General features: G+C 36.5%; 1 protein-coding gene across 2 annotated transcripts in view; it reads left to right on the top strand.

The window, feature by feature from the left end:
* The window catches only part of MED13L (mediator complex subunit 13L), a 307,761-nt gene that overhangs the window by 34,291 nt on the left and 260,231 nt on the right, over nt 1-13,239 (top strand). For both annotated transcript variants that reach the window (XM_086681776.1, XM_086681775.1), the window contains exon 2: nt 1,895-2,132. In XM_086681776.1, coding sequence (XP_086537902.1) covers nt 1,895-2,132 — 238 coding nt within the window. The remainder of the gene's footprint in view (nt 1-1,894; nt 2,133-13,239) is intronic.

Below are 13,239 nucleotides of genomic sequence, written 5' to 3'. Positions count from 1 at the left end.
ACACAGAATCTGAAGCAGGCTCCAGGCTCCAAGCTATCAGCACAGTGCCTGATGGGGGGCTTGAACTCAGGAACGGTGAGATCAAACCTGAGCCGAAATTGGATGCTTAACTGACTGAGCCACCCAGGTGCCCCTCCTGGTGTGATTATTTTACTTTTAATTTATATTATTTATTTTTGAACTTACTGCATTGTCCATGTAGTACTTTCATACTAAGAAAACAAAGTGGCATAAAGGGGAAAGCATAAATGATGCTTTTACCAAGAATATTCATTAGAGATTGGATTTGCATATCTCACAATGTGAAGGGGGGTAAGTCACTGAATGCCAGACAGTTTTAATTTGGACATTATTATATTTGGAACAATTTTTTTTGAAGTGACACATTTTATGGGATTGAATAAAATTGATATTTTTTTCTTAAATGTGTTTTGTTCATTATGGTGATTGATTGTTTCAGCACTTTAAATTTGTTTCAGTTATGTTAGCAGGAGATACTGTTTTTTTCTATCTTATACTTGATTTTTGAAAAACAACTGACAAAAATTGACTTGGTGGTGGTGGGGAGGGAAGATGAGTGGGTAAGGATTGAATGCAAGGGACACATGGAGTCTTGTGCAGAATGATACTATGAATCCCTTTTATTACCAGTTTTGTATATATAGTTGTAGTTTATAGCTATTTAAATAAGGAATTCAGCTTCTGTTTGTGTTGAACCATCTTTGAGTTTTAGCTGCTTAGCCCCCTCTAAGATTTAAGAAATTTTAAAATACAAATGTAGGTAATGGGATAAAAACCCGGGTTCTGCTTGCAGCTGGTTTAGTTTCCATGTTTTAAAATGTGTTTGGAAGACAAAAGACAAAAACATGAATAAATTGCTGATAACTTTGCATCAGTTTTGTTAGTAGCTTGCTTTGGCGTTAATGATGAAGCACTATGATGCTGCATGATAACTGTTTTCTTGATTAAGAAAGATTGAAACTAGCTTCTGGATGGGAAGGAATTGAGGAAATTCTTTGAAAAAAATGATTTCAGTTTTCTGAACTTATTTTTTAAACTCTTACCTGATTTCTTCTTTTTTGAAAATGTTTATTTATTTATTTTGTGTGAGAGAGAGAGTGAGCATGCATGTGTGTGCGAGTGGGGTAGAGATAGGGAGAGAGAGAATCCCAAGCAGGCTCTGCACCATCAGCACAGACACAGACATGGGGCTTGGTCTCATGAACGGTGAGATCACGATCTGAGCTGAAATCAAGAATCGGATGCTTAACTTACTGAGCCACCTAGACTTCCTCTTACCTGATTTCTAAATATAATTTATGAATCAAATAAGAAATAATAGAAAATAGCTTTTATATGTAAGGACTTTATAGTACATTCTGGGTAAAAATGGTTCAACCGGAAATAATAATCATTTGTTTGTGGTGATTTGGTATTTAATATGAAGAGCCATGTAGAAATCTTGATATAAAAAAATGAAGTTTTGAGGCACCTGGGTGGCTCAGTCGGTTAAGCGTCCGACTTCGGCTCAGGTCATGATCTCGCGGTCTGTGAGTTCGAGCCCAGCGTCGGGCTCTGGGCTGATGGCTCAGAGCCTGGAGCCTGCTTCGGATTCTGTGTCTCCCTGTCTCTCTGCCCCTCCCCTGCTCATGCTCTGTCTCTCTCACTCTCAAAAATGAATAAATGTTAAAAAATTTTTAAAAAATGAATTTTTTCTCCCTTTAAAAATCAAGGAGGATTGACAAACATTTTTCAGTAAGAGAACTCTTAGGTGAAGTATAGTGACAATATTTATTGTAGCAGATTTGCTTATCTGTAATGGAAGCCTGTTTTTAAGTGTTCTGTAAGTAAAAAGAAATATCAAAACCATTGTAATTTTCTTGTCTTTTTCCAGGCTGAACTCACGGGAATCAAATGGCGTAGGTACAATTTTGGAGGGCATGGGGACTGTGGACCCATAATTTCAGCCCCAGCCCAAGATGATCCAATCCTGTTAAGTTTCATCCGCTGTTTGCAAGCCAACTTGCTGTGTGTATGGCGTCGCGATGTCAAACCAGATTGCAAAGAGTTATGGATTTTCTGGTGGGGAGATGAACCCAACCTAGTGGGTGTAATACATCATGAACTGCAGGGTAAGGTTTTGTTTTTTCTTAAAAACTGTTACCATCGTGTGTGTGTGTGTGTGTGTGTGTGTGTGTGTGTGTGTAAAATTATAATTATTTAACAGTAGTAAGTTCCAAAAAGAATTTATTAAAACTTGCTGAGAAAAATTCAAGTGTTTAATGGGTATGTCTCTTGAAAGGAATATCCTCACTCTTACTCCTCTTCTTTCTACTTCCGTTATTTTTTTCAAATTTGCTTGTTGTTTCCCAGTCATGATAGGAACCAGAACCTGTGAGCCACTGTTACTAAAGGAAAATACTGTGTCCCCTGGGTGTTTTGGGGTGGAACAAGGCTAAGATCCACTGTTTTAAAATGATAGTGAGTGAGTAATTAGCAAGTCTGTGAAATGAACAGAATTGTTTTTTCTTGGACTGTGGCTGTTGTGGTTCATTACCAGCTGAACACTGATGGAAAGTTGTAAAGTGATAATAAAAGTTAGTACAAGCCTTATTGGAAAAGATTATGAGATGACATTGGATAGTATTTTGTAGAAAGATTAAATAATCTGATCTGATTTTGAGGTAGCAAGTTTTCCTTTGTTTTGTTCCTGCTTTTTATATAATTAGGTGATTCCAGGAAATACTTGCTCTCCATGTTGTCTAATTTTTAACTTCAGATTATAGCTGATATGTGGAAACTTTGAATTAATCTAAGAGTTTCATTACTCTAAGCTATTTTTTGTATTTATTGTAGATTTATAACCAGGGGAAATTTTATCACTATTGTTTGAATGTCGGTAAAGTTTTTTTACTTCTTTACCTAAATGTTTCCATTTAGTATGCTAAATAATTTTTCTAAATCAAGATTAATTACAATCTTTAGGGTAGTGCATTAACCCTTTTTGACTTAACTCTGCTAGAGCCAACTTTAATTATGTCCAAACTACTCTATATTTTGTTAGTTTGTGGTTGAAAAAGTTCAGATAATGTTTGAGATGTTTTGTTAGTTGATATATTTAGTGCTTTTTTTTTTAAAGGAAAGAGTAAAATTAACTGTAATGTGTACTTGAGGTTCTATTCTAAGGTGTCTGAATATGGCTAAAGAATTTTCCTGCCAAGTTTTGTTTGATATCTTACTAGCTTTTCTTTGCAGCCATTTTTTTTTTTTTTTTTTTTTTTTTTTTTTTTTTTTTTTTTTTTAAATCTGTGATATCCTTTGCCACAACAGCCAGAGGGCAGTAAACCACAGTGGACTAATTGAGCTGTTTACCTTATGGTCCATTTGTCTATTCAACATGAACCTTTCTCCCTGTAGTTTTTAGAATGTTTGGTTTATAAATAAAAGAACCCAGTCTGGGTAGGATTGCTTACTTAGCTGGTTAATCAGCAGAATCTTAGAACTTACATACATATCAAAGCTTATTTTAGGTAGTTAGCAATGAACTCAGGTAAAATTAGTTTAATTAGTTTAATCCACATCTGGATTCCATTTATCAGAATTTTTAAAATAAGATACCCCCAGAAGATAATTATAGCATTTATATTTGTTCGTTTAAATATCAAAACATATAGTTTTGTTATAAAATTTTTTTATACATGTAGTAGAGGAATATAACATTTTTGTTTATCCTTTATTTCTCATGTTTACTTCTGATTTTTAGTGTCCTTCAGTTTCTCTACTCTGTATTGATAGCTTATGTCTGAATTTCTTGGTCTGGTCTTTATTTGTTAGCAGCACAAATTATCATTTTATAATAGTGATGAAACCAAACCCAACTGTTAATTAGGCTTATTTACTTCATGTATGGAGTAAAGCTGTTTGTCCATACCAACAAAGCACGTGATCAGTGTTCTTAGAAATAACAAGTTACTGTGTTATTTCTCATGGGCTTTGTTACTGAGTTAACAAAAAGATGTAGACTATCTAAAATTTTCATAGTTGTTTTAGATCGCACATGTATTTATTTCATTGATTAATTGAATATCTTTTTGGTAAAGAATTAAGCAAAGATTGACTTTGTTTATAAACTTTTTTATAAACCACAGTAATACTACATTTTAATTAAAAAATTAGGAAAACAGAACTGTCAGATGAAGAGAATAAAAATCCCGAAGTCTAAAACGGAGTTGTAATATTTGGTATTTTTATGTATAAGTGAAATTGGTATCATACTGTTTTGTAACTCTGTCTTTTTCACTTTACAATGTATTGTGAATGTTTTCTCATGAGAATGATTATTTTTTATTTTTATTTTCTAACCTATTGAGTCTGAAAACAGTATAAACTTTATTCTCTTACTTGCTACCAGGAAAGTATTACAGTAATGGAATAGTCATAACTTTGTTAAGTACATTTATTCTTTTTGATATGTTGAATTGGGGAAGGTTTTTAGATGAAAGCATGTGAAGCGTCCATCCCATAGGTAAAAGTGGTTGAAAAGGGGACTTTTATGTGGTTCAACCTAATTTTAGAAAGTATTTGAAACTTAATTAGAAAAATGAGTGGCATAAGGACAACTTTATTTCAAGTGAGGGAGAATATGAGACGTAGAGTGGTCATGAGAAAAAGGTACAAAGGAAATATTTTAATTGGTAGTCATACAAATTGAAGATATTTTGGAATCGTTTTGTTCTTTTTTATTTAAAATTTTTAAAAATGTTTTTTATTTATTTTTGAGAGAGAGAATATGAGCAGGGGAGGGGTAGAGAGAGAGGGAGACATAGAATCCAAAGCAGGCTCCAGGCTCGGAGCTGTCAGCATAGAGCCCGACGCAGGGCTCAAACTTGTGAACTGCAAGATCATGACCTGAGCCAAAGTCAGATGCTCAACCGACCGAGCCACCCAGGAGCCCCTGTGTTGTTCTTTTCTCATATGTAAGAGTCATTTCATATGTATTTCATAAAATACATTTTAACAGAGCCCTATAATATTAAGCACGATGGTACCATTATTGTACCATTGTCTTTTCTTTTTTTAAAAAAATTTATGTATTTTGAGAGAGCGTGCATGAGTGAGGGGGGGCACAGAGAGCGGGAGAGAGAGAGAGAAAATCCCAAGTAGGCCCCATGTGGACAGTGCTCGAACTCACGAACCGTGAGATCATGACCTGGGCTGAAACCAAGAGGCAGATGCTTAAACAACTGAGCCACCTAGGTGCCCCAGTATTTTCTTTTTATAGGGACATTTTATTGTTTCTTCAGATGCTTTTTAATTTTTTTATTTGGTAGTTCCCTTTGTCTTTACAGTGTACTCGAAAGAGCATACTACTAAGAGACCTCACAGTGCAATACAGCACTAAAGCAAGCATTTTTGGTTTATTGTATAAAGTATTCCCATAGAGAATAATCCTGCAGGATTGACACACAGGTTAACTTTAAAATATTAGATGTTTTATTTAAATGCTTGAAGTAACTATGAAATAGTTGGAGAGAACACTAAAACACATTTATAGCCTATCCTGTCACTTGGATAAACACTTTTGGGCCCTTATCTGGGGAATTGCTATTTTTAGTGTATGGCATAGTGGTTCAGAGCATGGGCTAGATTTTAATCCCTGCTCAGTCACTTGCTAGTTGTGTATTGTTGGTCAAGTACATCATCATTGCCTCAGCTTTCCTCACTGTAAATTGGGTTATAAGGATAACAAAAGTTAAATTACTTAGAACAGCACAGAGAACAGTTAGCCTAAAGACAGTTAACCCATACATCAAAATTCAAATATTTTGACATTTGTTAATGTTTTATTTATGTACTTATTTATTTTATTTTTTGAGAGAGAGAGAGAGACAGGTCATGAGCAGGGGAGGGGCAGAGAGAGAGGGAGACACAGAATCAGAAGCAGGCCCAGGCTCCGAGCCATCAGCCCAGAGCCCAACGCGGGGCTCGAACTCACAGACCGTGAGATCGTGACCTGAGTTGAAGTCGGACGCTTAACCGACTGAGCCACCCAGGCACCCCTATTTTGATATTTTTAAAATGATTCTTCTGTAGAGCATTCAGCGCTTGCTAATGTACCTCAACTACTAATTTTTAAAGTATACTTAAGGTTGGAGTAATTCTATTTTTGATTTTAAGTTTTAATATTTGGGTGGAATAACTTAGAATAATAAAGCGTTATAAAATGTTAGAGCAGTGAGGATATCCCTCCCTGTACATATGAAAATTGTCTAGGGGCGCCTGAGTGGCTTGGTCGGTTGAGTGGCTGACTTGATTTCGCCTCAGGTTGTGGGACTGAGCCCTGTGTCTGGCTCTGTGCTAAGTGTGGAGCCTACTTAGGATTCCCTCCCTCTGCCCATCTCCACTGTTCGTGCTCGCGCGCTCTCTCTCTCTCTCTCTCTGTCTCTCCCCCCCCCCTCAAATAATAATAAAAATTACCTAGATTCCTGTACACAGAGTTTCATAATAAACCTTAAATTGCATTACGAAGAGATCAGAACTTTAAGGTGTGACTCTTGGATCTCTGTAAGGTAGGTTTGTAACTTTACTGCCATCTCCACACAATGGTGTTGAATTTTAGGGCACTGGCTGAACACAACTATGTGTATATCCTTCCCTGTGGCCATGCTCAAGTACCTGTATCAGTGGGTCCCGCTGTAGGGTTTTGATGTAATCTCTACCCTTGGTAAGTGTAGAGTTTGAAAACTCTACACTTATGCATATTGTGTAAGCACGCACATATGCATATTGCAGAGAAACACTGTAAGTACATGTAAGAGAAATGTAGTAGATTACTTTCCCAGTGGGCAGACAGTTTCAGGACCATTGCACAAGTGTTTTATAAACTTACAGCAGAAACACTGTGAGCCCTAGTGCTCAGGGTTGATCACCTTCTTGGTTTCTCATCTGTTTATTGAACTTCTGACCTTAGGCAAGAGTTGTGATCAGCCCTGGATATGTAAAATGAGTCCTTATCTTTAAGGAGCTCACAGTGTTATTGGGGAATTAGTGAGGTGAATCCATAATTATGCTGCGACAAAGTAAGCTATAAATGATTAAGTTATAGAATCTTGCAGAAGCATCATATTCAGTCTTGGGGAACAGAGGATAGGGAGGTGATGGAAAGCCCAGAGGCTTCAGGTGTGTCTTATTGGGTAAGAAGGAGCTATCTAGGTCGGGATGGACCTTGTCGCAATCAGAAGAAGTAGCCTGTACAAAGGGCGGCCTGCCGGCAGTGAACAAATGGTGTGAAGGGCAGGTTTGTCTGGAACTTAGGCTATTTGTGAAATAGTCAGGAGAGACTGAGAGCCTGGGCAGGTGGGCCATAATGTGGAATGCACTGGAGAAAGGAAGACGAATTTGCATTGAATTTGATAGATTTTGAGGAATTGTTGGAGGTTTCTGATCTGGAAAGAGACATAATTAGGAAGATTATATATAAGATGGATATGAGCAGGAAGGCAATAATGTAATAAATTATTTTATTCTAAATTGAGCTATGAACTTAACCATTGCATTTAGTTTGAGGTATAGATTTATTTAAATTAAAAAATACCAGTGATTACATACTGAACTGTATGTTAATAGTCCTTGCCAATTTTATTTTATTATACCTTTGCTGTTTTTGCTTGGCTAAATTCTTTTCTACATTTTCAATTTGAATTTTAGAGATTAATATAATGTAATATTTTCCTAATCTGCCAGACAAATTATTTTATAAATACCATCTTCTGGCTGTTTCATTGCCTATTAGTTGGTGGTTGGAAAGACATGCTCTCTTGAAACCCCAAAATGGTAAACAGGGCAAATACAGGCTTCTATGAACTGAAGATAGCTTAACCCAAAGCTTAAGAGTACCTGGTCCAGGGGGTGCCTGGGTGGTTCAGTTGGTTGATCATGACTTTGGCTCAGGTCATGATCTCATGGTTCATGGGTTCGAGCCTGCGTTGGGCTCTCTGCTGACAGCTTGGAGCTTGGAGCCTGCTTGGATTCTGGGTCTCCCTCTGCCTCCGCCCCTTCCCCACTTGCGTTCTTTCTCTCTCTCAAAAATAAACGTTAAAAAAAAAAAGTCCCTGGACAAGTATTCTGTATGGCCTAGTATGTGCTAAGTGATGCTTGTTGAATGAAACCCATCTTATATAGTTCTAACATAGCATAGTATTGTACTCTTAGGAGGTTAACTTATAATAAATACACCTAAAGTTTTAAACAATTTAATATTGTGAGGAGATTGAAACCTAATTAAAAGTAAGGCATTAAATATCCATTTTATTTTATATATGTTTTATAAAGAAACTTGTCTATAAATATGCACTGTCTATAATTTTAAAATTGATCTGCTCTCCCTTTTTGATTATTACTAGATAGACAAATATACATCTATACACCTGTCTACCTCTAAAGAATCATATTGGAAGCCTTAGCAATTGGCTTTACTGTCAGTGTAGGGGCAGATTGGCAGTTGTTGCCTTCACTGTTGCATTTATAGTCGTAAGTATCTTTTTTATTTTTCATAAAATAAAACGTTTTTCATCGTGCTGCCACCTATGCCAGGAGATGTGGACACTTGCAAAAACAGCATTAGACATTAGAGAGCTAGAAAAAGGGGATCTGGTTTTCTGACATTGGCCAGTGTAAGATAATTTAAGACACTTTAATACTGTTTTATATTCCACTGCACTGATTACAGGTCTCTGGGGACAAGCGGGCATTTTGTAAGGATGAGGGAGGCTGAGAGGTGAGAATGGAGAGTCAGCTTGCTGGTATTCTCATCTGTATACTTCGACTATAACGTACAATCTCAAATGATGGGATTGATAAAGGCTTTGTTTAGCAATTTCCAATACAGAACCTAATTCCCTCTGTGCTTTTCATTTTGAAAAATATTTACAGACATGAAGACAAAGTTTTTTTCTGGCTAAACCATGTGAAGGTAATATCTAGTAGTCCTGAACCTTTACCCTTAAACACTTCATCATGTAACTTCTATGAAAATGTAGGACGTTTTCATTGTATTGATGTAATTTGAAGGCAACAAACACTTCAGTTGTCCTGTCAAATTTTTCATAATCTGAATTTGTCTGATTGTTTCTTCATGATTAGATCCAGGTTAAACATTTTTGGCAAGAATATTGAGTTAGGTGATAAGTACTTCTGTGACATCACATCAGAAGCATATCATGTTCATCTGTTCCAATATTGATCCTTTGATGTTTGATTACTTTGTTAAGATAGCATCCACCAGATTTTTCCTGTGTAAAGATACCTTTTTCTTTTTGTAATTATTGGTGAATTTGGGGCAAAACTCTGATACTGTGAATATCCTTTGCCCTAACAGCTTTTCAATCTGGTTTGAGGAAAAACCTAACTTTGAGCTATTTAAAAATAACAGAGATCCAAAGAAGACTACATTCTTTTTTTTTTCAAGTTTATTTATCTATTTTGAGAGAGAGCGCGCGCGAGCAAGCCCTAGTGGGAGAAGGGCAGAGAGAGCGAGGGAGAGATCCCAAGCAGGCTCTGCACTGTTGGCATGGAGCCTGATGTGGGGCTTGGACTCCCTAACTGCAAGATCTTCAGCTGAGCTGAAGTTGGATGCTTAACTGACTGAGCCACCCAGGCACCCAAAGACTACATTCTTAGGTAACAGGAAAGGTAAGGGGACAGAGAAGAGAAGGAAGAAAAGCATTGAAGATCTAACCAAGGCAGATTATGATGGTAGAATCAAACTCTGAATAGCCTTACTGCTTACCATACTAAAAATAAAAGTATTGACATTGAATTTTCTAAAATCATAAGCAATAAAGTACATAGGAATATATTACTACGTATCTTATAGTCTGAATTTACAGTTGAATTTTGATTTATGGTTATCTTTGAGAAAATGAAATAATTTTAGTTAACATTGTGAATGGCTTTATTCTTTTTTTTTTTTTTTTTTAATTAAAACAACTTTTTTAGGGGCACCTGGGTAGGTTAGTTGGTTAAGTGTCTGACTTCAGCTCAGGTCATGGTCTCACGGTTCGTGGGTTTGAGCCCCACATCTGGCTCTGTGCTGACAGCTCAGAGCCTGGAGTGTGCTTGGGATTCTGTGTCTCCCTCTCTCTCTGCCCCTCCCTCGCTCAGCTGTGTCTCTGTCTCTCAAAAATGAATAAACGTTGAAAAAGTTAAAAAAAAATTTTTTAGGGGTACCTGGGTGGCTCAGTAGGTTGAATGTCTGACTTCGGTTCAGGTCATGGTCTCACGGTTCATGGGTTTGAGCCCCGCGTCAGGCTCTGTGCTGACAGCTTAGAGCCTGGAGCCTGCCTCGGATTCTGTGTCTCCCTCGCTCTCTGTTCATCATCATGCTTATGCGCATTCTCTCTCTCTCTCACAAAAATAAACATTAAAAATTTTTTCTTACAATGTTTTTCTTATAAAATATTTGAGAGAGAGACAAAGCACGAGCAGTGGGAGGGACAGAGAGAGAGGGAGACAGCATCTGAAGCAGGCTCCAGGCTCTGAGCTGTCAAGCACAGAGCCCTATGGGAAACTTGAACTTGTGAACTGTGAGATCATGACCCAAGCTGAAGTCAGACGTGCAACCAACGGGGCCACCTAGGAGCCCCGTTAAATAACTTTATTCTTAATTGAAATGAAAAATTTTGCTTTTTGGGAAAATAGTGACCCTTTTACATATAAAATTGGCAGGAATGAAATTATTGTTTGGGTTTATTTTCAAGTATATGATTCTGGTGATTTTGAAAACAGGTGAATTTTTTTTGCATCATTCTAGATTTGTAGTATTTTACATACCAACATCTATATGGAGATTTTATTACATGGCATTATACTTCTTGACCACAGTGCACCTGAAAAGTAAATTTTAGTTTAACTTTTGTATCTGTTTCATATCTGTTATTATGTACATAGTAGTAGTAGAAGAATACATTTGTATGTTATGAGAAACAGCACTTTTAGTGAAAGCACGTAATCAGTGGGAAATGGTGGTAGCTAGTTCTAAATAGTTTATGAAGTAAGTATTTCTTGTTTTCACTGGATCTAAATTATTCAAGTCTTGATATAAAATTTCTTACTTTTAAACTAATTATAGTGTGTTCTGTTTTCTTATGTTTATTTTTCAAAGAATTTGTTTGCTAAAGCTATAGAATAGTAATAGTTTTCATTGATAATTATCCAAATGATTCCAGTGCATACTTAACTGAAATATTAAATAGAAAATCATAAATTATATCCTTAAAGGGGAAAATGGAATACTTATTAATACTTTGGTAAGCAGCGCCTTTATATTGTAAAGTTATGGTGCAAGTCAGAATTCTTTCAGATGAAGAATAGAAAAAGATCGAATGGATTAGATAGAATTATTAAGCTAGACATGTTTGCAATTGAGAGAACAAGCTAAAGTCTAGCTGTGGAATGTAAATAAAATCGATGTGTTACCACAGGCAACTTACTGAACCGTGTAATTAGCTTTTTCTATGAAAAATGAGACATTTATACTGAGATTGTGGTGAAATAGCATGTAAAGGGCTTATGTTCTAATGATAGGAAAATTAAACAGTTGGTAAAAAATTATAATTTAAAGATTGTTGCTTCAGGGAAAAGTTTAATCAGTGGATTTTTAGGGGGGATTTATGTTTTGGTAAGTATAGGCATTACAGTTTGATATTTTTGCATTGATATAAAGTCCCCTATTTGTATAAAGTAAACCTGAGCAAAACCCCACTGATGGGGTATTAAAGTCGCCACTGGAACAAGTAGGATTGAAAATTAATGTAGAGCTAGAGAAACCGTGATTTGGTATGTTACAGTTCTCGTTCCCCTTCTATGTCAGTAATTTCAGTGGTGAATATGTAGTGACTGATGCAGACGTATTTAGCAGTTTTGAGGATAGCTTGTTTGCCACGCCTCTTATGTACGCTTTATTTCCAAGTCTTGCTCTGTAATACAAAACTTGAAGATTTAGGGGCGCCTGGGTGGCGCAGTCGGTTAAGCGTCCGACTTCAGCCAGGTCACGATCTCGCGGTCCGTGAGTTCGAGCCCCGCGTCGGGCTCTGGGCTGATGGCTCGGAGCCTGGAGCCTGTTTCCGATTCTGTGTTTCCCTCTCTCTCTGCCCCACCCCGTTCATGCTCTGTCTCTCTTTGTCCCAAAAAAAAATATAAACGTTGAAAAAAAAAATTTAAAAAAAAACTTGAAGATTTAGAAGAGGTTCTTGTACATTAAGATGGTATGAAGATTTTTTTGACCTGTAATATAGTTTCTTTTTTTAATTTCTTCTTTAGGGAGGTTGATACAAGAATGTGAATGTAACAAATTGGAGACAAAGCTCAACTGTTAGTAGGATTTAATGCTCTAATTACATAGTTACAGAAAAAACTATGTGTTTGGATATTAAAATTGAGTGAGGTAGAGATGTAAAATTATGTATCTAGGGAACAGCACCTTTTGCCCAGTTTACAAGCAAATTCGTTACTGACAGGAACCTACAAGCAAATCCGTTGCTGACACAATCGGATGGCATCACATCAGCTTCACTGTTCATGGTTTTTATATAGGACACGAAGTAAAAAGTCCCTCCAATGAAATTGGGCTTTTCTAAGGAAGGAAGCTGGTGAGCACGCATCTCCTAGGTCGTCACTGAGAGGACTCAGAGAATGTCCTCTCACGTTTATACGGTTGAAATTAGCCAAAGGGAAAGTGAAGCTCAGAAAAAGCCCGTGACTTAGTCATGCCACTAGTTGTAGTGGAACCCAGACACATATTTCAGTTTTAAAATCGAAACCATTATTCGGCTGCAAAGCTATATATATAACATGAAACTATGTGATTGGGCCACATAAAATGAGCATATCAAGTTTACCAAACCATCATACATAAAACCCACATAACTCTTCTAATTCTATTTATATCCAAATCTATTTCCTGTACTTACAGAAAGAACACTGGCTTGCATAATACTGGACAGAGGACCTATCGTTTTTGATTTTAAATGTTTTCTGTGACACTTGGCAAATGTTGGTTCCAATAATGTCAGCTCATAAACATCTAGTCTGCTAAGCACACAACTGAAGATAAAGGGAAAGTAAAGATAAATAAAAATAATTTTGGAGTCATAAAAATTTGACAGGAGTATGACGCGTTTGATTATTTAGACTTTATATGAGATTACATTTGCTGTTATAAAATATCTTACTGAAGTAACT

Source organism: Puma concolor, chromosome D3 (assembly GCF_028749965.1).
Source record: "Puma concolor isolate L17-30 chromosome D3, mPumCon1.1.hap2, whole genome shotgun sequence".
Lineage (NCBI taxonomy): Eukaryota > Metazoa > Chordata > Mammalia > Carnivora > Felidae > Puma > Puma concolor.
Note: the sequence above shows the minus strand (reverse complement) of the source record. Positions and strands in the feature narration are given on the sequence as shown.